General features: G+C 44.2%; 1 protein-coding gene across 1 annotated transcript; it reads right to left on the bottom strand.

The window, feature by feature from the left end:
* Nucleotides 1-6696: 6696 nt before the first annotated feature.
* LOC131214098 (F-box/LRR-repeat protein 4) lies at nucleotides 6697-10293 on the bottom strand. The gene is made up of 3 exons (XM_058208461.1): nucleotides 9958-10293; nucleotides 9117-9865; nucleotides 6697-9046 (listed from the first exon to the last, which is right to left on the bottom strand). The coding sequence occupies exons 1-3, from the start codon at nucleotides 10222-10224 to the stop codon at nucleotides 8284-8286; spliced, it is 1779 nt and encodes a 592-aa protein (XP_058064444.1). The 5' UTR covers nucleotides 10225-10293; the 3' UTR covers nucleotides 6697-8283.
* Between the last annotated feature and the right edge of the window lie 3633 nt (nucleotides 10294-13926).

Raw genomic sequence — 13926 nt, 5'->3', positions numbered from 1 at the left:
TTGGTGAATCGGGACGAAAACTCTGCCTCTGTTTTTTCTAAGTGCCAGGTGTAAAGTACCAAGTGTTTGTGCTTCTCTGTCGATCACGGTGATCCTGATAGAAATAATCCAGGTAAGTTTATTGAACAGTATTCAGTGACGACCAAATAATGTTGAAATGTTTTCGCTTTGCTCGTTTCAGATGTCCAATCAGATGTCCAGATGGGATGCAAAGGATTCGATGCAATGCATTTTACAACGCGTTCGAAGGCAGCTACGCACCAAATTGTGAACCGCTAGTGCAGAGTGAAGAGTGTACGAAAAAAGAGGGAGAAAATATACCGAAATGTACCGCCCAAATACGAACTGTTTCATTTTGGTTAGGGGGAATATGGGAGAAAGAAAACGAAAAAAGCGAGAGAACACACACGTGAGAGATATGGGGCCACTCGGTGAGAGAATTTAAACGGCTACTCACTCCATGGACCTAACGGCTCCTCACAGCGTTTCCCCCATATAAGGCTATATGGGAGAAAATATTTGAAGTATTGGATGGGAAGAGAATGGGAAGTGGATGAGGACTGGATTTTTTGGTGAGAAGAGCGAAATTGTTCACTGGGTACGAACTGTTTCATTTTGGCTATGGGGGAATATGGCAGAAAGAAAACGAAGAAAGCGAGGGGACACACAGGTAAGAGACAGGGGGCCGTTCGGTGAGAGAACTCAATCCACTACTCACTTCATAGACCTATCCACGGATCACTGCCATTCCACCATGCAAGCTCCATACGGAATAAATGTATGAAGCAGTGGTTAAGCAGTGGATGAGTTTGTGGATGAGCTGTCGAATTTAAAGTGAGAAGAGCGAAATTGTTCACTGGATATTACGATTGAAAACGGACAAACTGACGGATTGAAATTGACAAACGGATTTCCGTCATCTTTTTGCTACTGAAAGAGCAGCTCTGTAAAGATGTCTTTGATTTTATCAATTAGTTTGTATTGTTTATGCTCCGCAGGGATAGCTAGGTAGGCCAAAAGGATACTGGCGGGTTTTTTATCATTCATGTGGTAGCTAATTACCCCGTAAAGAAACTAATTAGCCCGGAAGAAAGAAGGGCAAGGGTAGGTAAGTGTTTTGTATTCCTGTGGTTACCGCAGTCCCGAATAGGCCGGAAAGATAAGGGTTATTTTTGTTATTCATGTTGCTATAGCAGTTGCAAATAGGGCGAAGAGATTCGGGTAAGTTTGTTTCTATTTCGGAAAGTATGGTCAAAAACATTTCCGTTGATATGCGAATTTTTTTCTTGAACCCGCAACAACATTATTACATGAATGAAAAATCGATTGAACATTTTCGATTTTGGGCACACTTACCCTGATGATGAAAAATTCAGTGGGTCGGATTTACATCGCAATATTTTGTGATGAATCGTTATATTTTCAGTTTCTTCGCTATCACTGTCGCTATCGAAAACGTAATACGCGGAAATCATCTTAAAATTTCAGAAATATAAAAGCAAGAATCGTACGCACATCTGAACTGCTATCTGTGTATGTGTATCTGTGTGTGCAATGTTTGCAAAAATGCACCAGAATGGCAGTTCGTACTCGAAGAGCTTGACAAGCTTTCACATTTAAGGTTTTAGCACATTTGAGCACATTTAGCACTCGGAGCTTCTCTAATTGAAAACCGTGATCCCGGCCGTCGAGTTCGACAATCGAGAACGAGAAGTTCACTCGAATCGACCGTACGAGTTCTGTAATAGGGCCGGGGGACAGCTTTTATAGTGAGGGGCGAGATGCGGAAGCGGGTGATTAAGTGGTGGCCCATCAGCCCTCGAATGGGCAGGTTGAGAATCAAAGGCCGGTTCTTCAACATCAGCATCACAAACGTGCACAGAAGGAAGTACCGAAGACGATAAGGATGAATTCTACGCGCAGTTGGAGCGTGAGTACGACCACTCAGGTCGGCCAGGAGGAGGAATACAAACCGGTGATTGGAGGGTTCAGCGCCCACTAGCGTACCAATGAAATGGGCTTAAAACTTATTGACTTTGCCACCTCCAAGAACATGGCCGAACGTAGCACCTGCTTCCAGCACAACCTTCTGCACAAGTACACCTGGAGGTCACCAAATCAAACAGATACCCAGATCGACCACGTTCTGATTGATTGTCGACACTTCTCAGACATCACCGACGTCAGATCCTATAGGAGCGCTAACGTCGACTCGGACCACTACCTGGTGATGGTTAAGATGCGCCAAAACTATCCGTAGTTAATGATGTTCGGTACCAACGCTCGGCCCAGCTAGACCTCGAGCGACTGAAGCAGTCTGACGTCACCGAAGACTACGCGCATTGGCTCGAAACTGCGGTGCCGGAAGAGGACCAGCTGGAGGAAGCTCCTCTCGAGGACTGTTGGAACTCCATCAAAACAGTCATCAACATCGTAGCCGGGAACGTCATCGGGCACGTGAGACAAACTCAACGGAAAGAATGGTTCGACGACGAATGTGCGCAGGCGTCTAAGATGCGCAGTGGCATCCGACAGAACGTGGAAAGACATAGACAGAAGAAGATGCAGCGAACCAGAATCTCCGGAAGAAAATGCGCCACCTGGAGGAGGAAAGGTATGCAGAGCTGGAAAATCTGTATCATTCTCAGGAAACGCGACAGTTCTAGCAGAAACTCAACGCATCCCGCAGAGGCTTCGTGCCGCGAGCCGAAATGTGCCGGGATAAAAATGGAAGTATTCTGACGGGCGATCGTGAGGTGACCGAAATTTGGAAGCAGCACTACGACGAACACCACACGAACATGGCGCCAGGCAGAGGACCATGGCGGCGGAAAGAGCGATCCCGTCGGTGTGACAAACGTGGAAGACGTACCAGCACCAACGATAGGCGAAGTAAAGGACGCCATCAAGCAACTGAAAAATAATAAATCGGCTGGGAAGGATGGTCTCGGAGCGAAGCGTATAAAGATGCGCCCGTAAAAGCTGACCAGCTGTTCACACTGGCTGATTGTAAGAATATGGGACACAGAACAGGTACCAGAGGAATGGAAAGATGGGGTTATCTGCCCTATATATAAAAAGGCGTCAAATTGGACTGTGCGCACTATCGTGCGATCACTGTCCTGAACACCGCCTACAAAGTGCTTTCCCAAATAATTTTCCGCCGACTGTTACCACCTGTGTGCGGATTTCGGGTGGATTGTCGAGTCCATTCGAAACCCGCAGGGGACTTCGACAGGGTGATGGTCTCTCCTGTCTGCTGTTCAACATTGCGCTACAGGGTGTGATGAACCGTGCTGAGACCAACACGCGGGGGACGATTTTCACCAAATCCAGCCAATTCGTTTACTTTGCCGATGACATGGATATTGTCAGCAGAACAACTGCGGCGGTGGCAGAACAGTTCACCAGACTGAAACGAGAAGCAGCGAGGATTGGATTACTGATAAATGCGTCTAAAACTAAGTACATACTAGCCGGCGGAACCAAAGCCGACCAACAACGCTTAGGCAGCAGTATTGCGATCGACGGCGATGAGTTCGAAATAGTCGACGAGTTTGTCTACCTCGGCTCACTGGTAACTGCGGAGAATGATACCAGCCGTGAGATCCGGAGGCGCATTATCAGCGGAAGCCGTGTCTACTATGGTCTCAACAAACAACTGCGGTCGCACATACTTAGCCCCCGTACGAAGTGTTACCTGTATAAAACCCTCATAAGGCCGGTTGTTCTCTATGGGCATGAGACGTGGACCATGCTAGAGGAGGACCGGCGAGTATTCGGAGTTTTCGAACGACGAGTGCTGAGGACGATCTTTGGCGGCGTGCAGGAGAACGGAGTATGGAGGCGAAGTATGAACCACGAGCTCGCGCAACTTTACGACGAACCCAGTATTCAGAAGGTGGTTAAAGCCGGACCGATACGATGGGCAGGGCATGTTGTAAGAATGCCATACAACTGCCCTGCGAAGATGGTGTTAGGGTAGGGACCAACAGGGCAGAGACGACCAGGGGCGCAACGAGCGAGATGGTTAGACCAGGTGAGGCGAGATCTGGCGGAGAGTACTCGGTGTCCCAGGGATTGGAGAGCGGCGGCCAGGAACCGAGCTGACTGGAGAGGATTTGTTTGTCAGGCCATGTTGTAAGACGGAAGGCCAAATATTATTATTTGTATTGACTCGCCAACACTCCTGTCTCGTCAAATATTTTCTGCTCCTGTCCGATGTTTGAGAACGACGCGATGTTGGCGCGGGGCTAACAACCCCGCCCGTAAAAACGAACTGTTACGATAAGGATAACATCAGAGATATTAACAATGTCTCTGGTGTTGCAGGCCAAGACTGCACAGCGGTTGTAGCGACAAAGAAGAAGAAGTTAGGTAAGCACATAACCAAAGTTAACTTCTGCTGACGAGTCGGTCTTAAGCGTTATTTCCTCAAAGCCAGCTGGTTTTTCTCAACACTATTAAACTTCTGATCTCAAAGGGGAAATGGTCACGAATGTAAACTGTCAGTTTATTTGCCATAAAATAAGCTTTCTCAGAACGGTGAGTGTATGTGTGCGTTTGACGGACGGCGTTTCGTCAGTTGAGATTGTCGACCGACCGACCGACGATTGTCGTCAGCGGAGTGACGACAACTGTCCGTTTTGGCGTCCGCGTCGACAGCGCGCCGACGATGCGAATGCTCGTGGCTCCGTGGGTTATTTTGCTGCATGTTGCTATTTGTTGTTGAGCTTTCTTCCAAGTTCCTTGTTGCGTAATAAACGTATACCATTTATAATTCAATTAATCACGATTGCAAAATACTGGCATGAAACGGTTGTCCGGCGAAAGTAGCAGGTACAAGTTCATACTTTCCCTTCCAATAAAACTATAACGCATTGCTAGCTATGTACAAAGTTACACCGTACAGACTTTCCGACATCTGATAACATCTACCAAGCCTACGTTATAACTACGTTCCGGGGCTTCACTAATCGGAGCGCATTTATAGAGCCCATCATTATACGGCTCGATGACTGCATACGCACTGTTTCACAATTTGTGTCAAGTTTCTCCCGAATGCAGCACAATGGTTTCAGTCGTGTGTCACACTGCTACATCAATATCAGCAGGCATCAGAAGGCTTTCAATAATAACCGAAGAAATAACGAAGCAACCAACGATACGCGAATTTTGAACGAATATCGCAAGGCAAATGGCAAAAACCTCATTAACAGATTGTGCGAATGTTTTGGTTATGGTGTGGCTTCTTGTAATCCTTCACGGAGTTCCAAGAACTGGAGGTAATTGGATAGAAATTTCCCACTTCACTCCGCCCTCTCCTGTGCAAGGTGATCGTACATCGTACATAGGTGATCGTGTTGCATCAACAATCAATTCTACCATCAAACCTGCATATTCGGAAAGCTTGCTGTCGTACTTTAGTCTCCTTTCACATTTAGAACCAACGAATACTTTGAATGGTTCCGAACGGTTGGTACGTATTTTGCTTAACTACGATAACAAAGACGGTAGGACGTTAGAACAAGTTGGCTTCCACCAGGTACGGGCGCTGAACGCTTCGAGTAAACTGGAGCCGGAACGTGGGCATCAACCGGTCACGGAGCATAATGGGAATGCCATGGAGCATATTGGGATGCTTCCTCTCCGATATGAAAAGTCCACTAAGCAGCCTTCTTCAAGATCGACTAACAGCACCATATCAATGGAATTAGATGATTTTGACGATTATGGAGGGCATATGTATTCGTTAAACGAGAAATCATTTCATACGAAGATCATTGCACCGGCAAACTCTGCGATTGATTGTCCGGTTCACGTTCGACAATCGGTGACTGTAGCCGGTGAGGAATTCGCTGCGTTCTTCGACTTTCTGCGTTACTTGCAAGCTAGCTTTGGCTTACGCTCTGCATATAATGTTAGTGGCAAGATTCACCTATTGGTTGGTCTCCGGAGTTTGTTGTTCGCCAACATTGGTACGTAGCAAGCATGACGGACACATTAAAAAAGAACTCAAAGAGCTAAAAGTTAATTCTATTGGATTTTTCTGGCAGAGCAAAGGATCGCTAGGTTGTGGATAGACAACCACAACAACATCCGACGAAATCAACGACGGCGGCGGCGGCAGTTACGTCGAACTAGATGGATCGACCATGCCGGCGATAGTGATGGTAGTATGGATTTTCCATCGGCAGAAGGTGCTCTGCTCACCATCTCCTTCCTTACCTTTGCCGTATTTCTGATCAAACTCGTACTTCAAGTTATCAACACGATCAAGGCCAAGCATTACACCTACAGTACCTTTACCAGTGGTAGCACGCCGTTCTCCGGCAAGCTATTGGCCAAGAGGATGCAGCGTACTATGAGCGATTCATCCTTCGGAGCTGATGAAATATTTGATCGAACCATCTTAAAGGCCATTAACAGCTACAAGTTGCCGTAGTTGCATAATGAAATAATTGATTCTCTCTATTTCGCCTTGATGGTTTTCATTTTCGTCTCCAGGAACGGGTGAATCAGCTCACCGTAGAGGATGTTCTACAGAAAACTCACAGCATTAATGTTAGAAACAGAAGCATAAAGTATAGTCAAGGCTCAAAATGTTTCTAGCCAGTTCCGTCCTTTGATTTAAAATTCACAAGAACTCAAGCGCGTACCTTTAATTTGTCTTGAACCACTTTATTTCGCTGAGTTCCTTTTAATTATATAACATTACATAACTATAGAAGATAAATATACAAAAAAATGTGCAAATCATCACCTAGGCACATGTTACATACTGATGGACTTTTCATAAAGTCGACACCCCAAATCCAAACAAACAAAACATTTATTATAGTAAAATTCATAGAACAACTAACATTTATATATTATATGTCAAACATACATATCGACTATTGCAATAGTATTAGCATATTATATTTCCAAAAGAACGAATACAAGGAAAATGCGCTGATATATGTTTGAGTGTTATATAAATTACTAGCTGTCCCCGGCGCGCGTCGCCACGCCTCATTTCATCATCATTTCTCAATCTGGCGTTTCAAAGGACTTCCCGATGACGTATCCGATCTGATTCCCTTCTCATTTCCCGTTACTCCTACTTTTCAGACGATCGGGCTTCTCGGTGACGTATTTGTTCAGTTTGTATGTATCCGGTGATGGTGATCGGTGATGTATCCGATTGGCTTTCCTTCCCGCTTCCCGTTGCATGAACTCGCACCAGCTAAATTTGACTCAAATTGTTTGACCACTTTTCGAGCTTTTTGCTTTTTGCACTTTTTGCTGAAATTTACCGAAATTGTGAACGGGAGCCCTCTTTGTAAAGTAGCGAGGGGTTTCAAACATTCACCAGAAAATTATCCCTTCCCAAAAACTCCCACCTGCAGAATTTGGTTCGATATGTTCGAAAACAACCCGATTTGCAACCCGAAAACAACGCTGAATTTGATGTTACGTTTATATGGGAGCTTTTTCTATTATATGATCCTAAATGAAAACTAGAAGGCTGTAGCAGTCCCTTGCTATCTCTTTCTCTTTCTCTCTCTACCTCTCTTTCTCTCTCTCTCTCTCTCTCTCTCTCTCTCTCTCTCTCTTTCTCTCTCTTCCTCTCTTTCTCACCTTCTTCAAAAATTAAACGCAGTTTACTGCAGGGAAACTATGCAGTTTCCCCTAACATCACACTACTTCAAGATGGATGCAAAGAGAGGTGGTGATGGGAGGAAGGAAAAGGCTTTTAAGTAAAACCAATCGATTTAGAGACCGCCAAAACCTAACAAACGATACCCACATTGCCCACATTACGTATTTTAAGGATAGGGGTTGTATGGGACCACCCCTTCCGCTCGTCCTGCAAAGACCAAATTTTGTCACATGGTTTCTCAGGTGACCATCAACAATTGTGCGAGTTTTGATGAGATTCGATTCATAACTTGTGGAGTAATTAATATTTTTAATAGTTAGTTCTTAGGAAGGGGAAAGAAAAAAGGGGAGTGAGGAGTTTCTAACCATGTCTCTGCCACTCACCGGCCCCTAAAACCTCTGTATACCAAATTTCGAGTCAATTGGTTCAGTAGTTTCGGAGTCTATAAACCGCACACGAAATAGAGTTGCATTTTTATAATATAGATTATAAATTAAATATATAAATATATATAAAGTGTTATATGAGATTAGCAATAAGTATCTGTGAGCTAGACAGTCCGATAAATTACAACCTTTTAGTTCAGTTTTTAATCAGTTTTGCGAGGATAGGCTGCTGTCAACGGCGGTATACTCGCTTTAGTCTTCTTGTGTACGTACAACACACTGAATGTCGATTTCTGGATAAAGCTTCGCCCACGTCGCTAGATTCTGACAATCTCTGGTCATGCAGTGACTGACATCTAGAAGACGCAGCGTTCTACAGTTACTGAGCACCGTTTCCACTCCCGTTGGGGTCACGTTCGTACAACCAACCAGCGCCAGTTGTTCTAATACCGAACAGTGGGATGCGATGGTCAGCAAGTCATCGTCAAGTAAGCCCCTCATCGCTCCAAGATAGAGTTTCTTCAGCCCGCTACCACATTCTCGCACCAATGCCTGTAACGCTAATGGTGGCCACTCGTTATTGATTGTTGACCAGCCGATGTCTAGCTCCTGCAGTTTGGTGCATTTTCGAAGAGCCAGTAACGAAGATTCTGGAAATGGTTCTGTTTTGAAAGCGTTAAAACTAACAAGATCGAGATTGGTTGTGCCGAGCTTTTCCAACACGGCCGTCATGTCCAGCGTCGTGCAACAGTTGACGTTCAAGTGACGTAACTGACGACTTGTGCTTAGGATTCCGAGCAACGAACGTGTCCGAATGTTGGTATATGAGACGTTCAGCCGTTGCAAGGATTGCCATAAATAGTCCGAACAAATGTATGGCTCAATTGGCGAATTGGCAACGCTAAATTCTTCCAACTCTAGACCTTTGATATAGATAAGCCGGCACACAAAATGCGCGTGATAGTTACAATTGATTCGTATTTTCCTAATACCAGCACCTCCATGAAGTAGAAGTCTGAAAGCACAAGTATAAGGAGGAAAGTCCTATAATAAGAGGAGTTGTGTGAGCTACATCTGCTACGCACCTTTCGATATGTGATTCGCCAAATCCACCGTAAGATCCACACCAAGATAAATCCAGCTTCTCAATATGCGTGGCACGTTCTGCCAGCCAATCAATCAGGACATCGTCGGCCATCATCCAGTACGGACGCAAATTTACCTCCCGATAAAGGCGCCAATCTTTGGTAACAGTAGCAAATTTATGGCAAACGCGCTCCACTTGCCTTAGAGAGATCAAGTCCAAGTATTTAAAAATGTGATAAATTATTTCTTGCGGCAAGTCACTCAATATTAGCCTGCCAGTTTCATTTGCAACAGCACACGTTGAAACTTTTACGACGCTTGTTTTTGCTGTACTCTTGGAAACGCAGCTTGGAGGTTCGCCATATAATGCTATCGCATCTATGGCACTATAATACGATTGATGGCGGTGGCCTAATTCCACCTTCAAAATATTCGTAATTGAATTGATGCGTCGTATACAGGGAACGAATAGTTTGGCTGTACCTTCGCCCAACACGTTTTGAAGCACCGTGTCCTCGGAGCGATCCCAGATGAGCACCCATGTTTTTAGGACTGTGTAAACCCACAAGCGATATACCGACCCAGCATTTAGTGTTTCGAAAATTTCTACGCGAGAAGGGTAAACGGCTTGCTCGAACTTCACCACAATGTAGTCATCCACAGGACAGTTTAACTCGAATGGTAAATTTGCAATTCCAAAGTCCGGACTAAACGAGGGTGCCTCCTGCCACCAACGCCCGTACTGTGCCTAGAGAACAACAAAAAAAAAAGAGCAAACCATAACGCAAAAGCAAACATTCAAATACAATTTCAAAACCACCTAGCATTATATACAATTACCAGCATATAAGTATCCGAAAAATCACCAGAAGACGGAAACCGGTTTGTTTTCCCTCGCAAATTGAGGGCAGTATAAGTGATGCTGTTGTGTGCACCGTACTGACTGCTGACTTCCAAATCCTCTGATACAAATTGTTTAATTTGAAAGCTGTTTTCAGCTTCCTCGTTTGGGACGTACATCAGCGAGTCTTTGCGCATAACAAACAAAGGTTGCTGTCGCGGTTCGGCCAAATTTATTTGCTGTAAAAGTTTTCGAAGCCTACTCATTTTGTTGAGTTATTAATCAGGGTAGATAACATTAAAACTATAAACTACGAGTAGGCTGACGATGTAGACACAATCAGAATTAACAACTTTCAATCTTTGTTCATACTAGTTTAAGAACACTAATGAACTGATCCGTGTAGGAATTATTTGTAACTAGACCGCCACACGGGCTGTAAGAAAACAACCTGACATTTCAGATAAATGCCAAACTGTTCGCACTTATGTGAAAACGTTTATGCCTCATCGGACACGTAAACCGTTAGCAAACGCTCTGTTTGCATACAAACAGAGGATAATGTATATTCTTATTGGCTGATATAGCAACAAAATCTAAAAAAGGCAACAAAAAAAATTCAGTAATCAATTTATTTCTCTTCTATTTCTGTTTTCTCGGACAAAAAACACGAAAGTAAACACGTTTGACATTTCGGTTTTATTACTGGGGGACTACATGAGGCGTAACGTAATGTTTTTGACATTACCGATTAATGCCAAACTGCTGCGCCTCTGTCCAAACGTTTAGGGGTCGGCCGAGGCGTAAACCCGAGCGTAAATACCTTTTGCATACGCTTTGCTCACAAACAGAGGATAATTTAAGTTCTTATTTGCTGGTATAGCAACAAAATCGAAAAAACAGGAAAAAATATTCCGAAATCAATTTATTTTTCTTCTGTTTCTGTTTTCTCGGACCAAAAACACGAACGTAAACACGTTTGACAATTCGTTTTTATATCTTTGCTGCCACACGAAGCGTAAACGGTTTGGCATTACAAATTAATTTAACGCTAGTTTTCACGCCTCATGTAGCCCCCCAGTAAGACTCCACCGACGTCCGACGTTGAACTCGAGTGGTGAAGTGGATTTCCCTTTCTAACTAGGGGGCTACACGAAGCGTGAAAACTAGCGTAAAATTAGTTTGTAATGTCAAAACGTTTACGCTTCGTGTGGCAGCAAAAATTTAAAAACAAAATGTCAAACGTGTTTACGTTCGTGTTTTTGGTCCAAGAAAATAGAAATAGAAGAAAACTTAATTGATTTCTGAATTTTTTTCTGTTTTTTTCCAATTTGTTGCTATACTAGCAAATAAGAACTTAAACTATCCTTTGTTTGTAAGCAAAGCGTATGAAAAATATAATTACGCTCGGGTTTACGCCTCGGCCGACCCGTAAACGTTTCGACAGCGCCGCAGCAGTTTGGCATTAATCGTTAATGTCAAAATCATTACGTTACGCTTGATGTAGCCCACCAGTAAAACCTTACTTTAATGGGCGGTCTAGCCGCTCCAATTCGATACCGATGTCTGAGTAACTGACGTTTCTCGGAGATGTCATTAATGTCACTTACGCAGATCTACAAATCTGAACAAACGAGCAACAATTTGTGAACAAATTCAAACAAGTGCAAGTTTGTCGGTTGACTTGTTGATGTTTTGTTTTGGTCTCTTATTTATATTTTGGACGCTTCGTCAACGTTCGCGAAAGTGTTTAACTGAATTTATAAAAATTTACGAAAGTCTGCCATGTCTCTGGCAACTAAAAAATAAAAAATATAGTGATCGCAATAAAAAGGCGGAGGCATACCCGGGGGCCACACTATGAGAAACTTGGAAAAAATGTATGGCAGGCCAAGAAACTATGAATCTTTTGCTAGAGTTCCGTGAGTTACTTTGAGTTGCTTTTGAGCGCCTTATGTTTGCGGGATATTTTCTCGTTTCGGGGGTATTTTTTTCAATTTGACAGTTTACGGTAAATTACGGCAAATTTTTATTGCTTTCCAAAAATATGGATAGTTTTTCGACAGCGAAACAAATTTTGACAAAAATGGCCATAGAAGGAGAAGTAAAGGAAACTGAAAAATCAAAGCATAATGAAACGAACTGTCATTTCACTCACTGGAGCTCACAGAATTTTTCGCGCAAAAGCTTCTAGTGTGGGCGCTAGCATATCAAAAAACCTGTAGAGAAAACTCATACTGTGGTCGAGGCGATACGATGCCATTTAAAAGCTATTTCCTCGACACTGTAACCTCTTCGCACGTTCTTTTTTCGCTTTTTAACCGAAAAGCACAATGGTAAGGCAAACCAACACAGTGTTGCTTCCATGGCTGATTCCAACATGTCCAAACGACAAACTGACCCTGTTTTGAAATTTGTTCACAAATTGCATGTCGAGTCTTCAGATTTCCACCCGCGGCAGTGACATTTATGACGTCTCCAGAAATGTCACTTCAGGCGATATTGCATTGCAGATCGCAGCGTGTGGACCGGGCTTTACATATACCAGGGTCGCGGTGTTGTCATCGTGAGTTGAAAAAGAGAGGGTGTGAGTTTGTGCTGAGGCCGTGGTAAAGCCAGAATTTAGGGTAAAGGGCGTATTTGGTGCTAGTGATACCAACACGACCCTGGTTAAGGACCTTCTCGGTTCTTAACGTGTGTAGTGCGCATTGGAAAACATTGCTAGTGCTAATTAACACTAGATACACCACACCAGTCATTTTGACTGGTCGGGCAGTTTGAATTTTAAATTTCCAGTACATATAATTTTTTTCCCCGAAATGATGTCATAACTTTTATTAGCTCTAGGTAAAGAATACATTTCATACGTAATTTTTTTTATATATGTTAGTAAAAAAAAAATTTTTTTTGAGATTTATACCATACCATTCAAAATGACTGGTCCTTGTTTCCGTGAAGAAATTTAGGCCAAAACGGCAAATTTTGCTCAGAATGTGATCTTTTGATTGATTGAATCGTAGGTTGTGTGGCATATACGAATGAGTTTGTAGAAATGTATGGGTGAATTGGCGAGCGGGGCGCCAGTCAGTGGACCGAAATAGAGGAGTACGGTTGTACACAAGAGCTGCGGGACTACGTGTATAATATATTAAAGTACGAGGATATTACATTGGCGATCCTGCCATGTAAGAATTTATGGCAGTGGGAATTGATAAGAATGGGCGATAACCATGGGCGCTGGTAAAGAGTGCCCGGCTTCGGGCCGGAAGAAACGCCGATCAGGGATCGACACCGGTGAAGGCGTAGGCGACTCGGTTTTGGACCATGAGCGCTAGCAAAGAAGGACCCGGTTTCGGACTGGAGGTCATGGTATTGGTGTTGGGTAGTAGCGGTGGGGTAGTGAAAAATGGCGCCCAAGAAAATGCGCCCATAAGACACGTTTGAAAGCGAGGCGAGGGAAAGCTTGCAGAGCTCGACATGCCGGCACGGGCTTGCCCGTAGCGTACGCACTGCAATGCCCTATGTGTTGGGAGAGTGTAGAGGGTCGTGTGCCTTGGTGTGGTGCCTTGTTGGCAAACACCTAGAACGCTTCATGCCCGCCAAGTGCGCGAGCCCTCATGGATCACCAGTAGTACAAGTCAGTGGGTTAGAGTGTTGAGGGTCGTGTGGCTTGGTGTGGTGCCTTGTTGGCGAACACTTAGAACGCTATACGCCCGTCAAGTGCGCAATTCCTCTTATATGGATGGAGTGCTACACGCCAGAGTGGGCTTTGCCTGCAGCGTGCACACCGCATATATAAAGAAAGTAATGTATGGGTGGCTTGAGATACGAGCCCAAGAGTCGGTGGGTACGGAGAAAGACAGAGGAAAGAACGGACGACACAGACGGAAGCAGACAAACGGCGGTTGAAAAGGTGGCAACGATGGTATGTATTGGCTGGTTGGGCAGTGGTATCGGGAGCAGCATAC

Source organism: Anopheles bellator (genome assembly GCF_943735745.2).
Source record: "Anopheles bellator chromosome X unlocalized genomic scaffold, idAnoBellAS_SP24_06.2 X_unloc_1, whole genome shotgun sequence".
Lineage (NCBI taxonomy): Eukaryota > Metazoa > Arthropoda > Insecta > Diptera > Culicidae > Anopheles > Anopheles bellator.
Note: the sequence above shows the minus strand (reverse complement) of the source record. Positions and strands in the feature narration are given on the sequence as shown.

What these genes read in the sequence shown, in the direction of transcription:
- LOC131214098 (XM_058208461.1), bottom strand. Translation starts at nt 10,224, where the DNA reads ATGAGTAGGCTTCGAAAACTTTTACAGCAAATAAATTTGGCCGAACCG. An exon ending in TTTCGGATACTTATATGCTG is followed by an intron (nt 9,866 to 9,957) that starts GTAATTGTATAT and finishes GTTGTTCTCTAG; the next exon opens with GCACAGTACGGGCGTTGGTG. An exon ending in GGCGAATCACATATCGAAAG is followed by an intron (nt 9,047 to 9,116) that starts GTGCGTAGCAGA and finishes TTGTGCTTTCAG; the next exon opens with ACTTCTACTTCATGGAGGTG.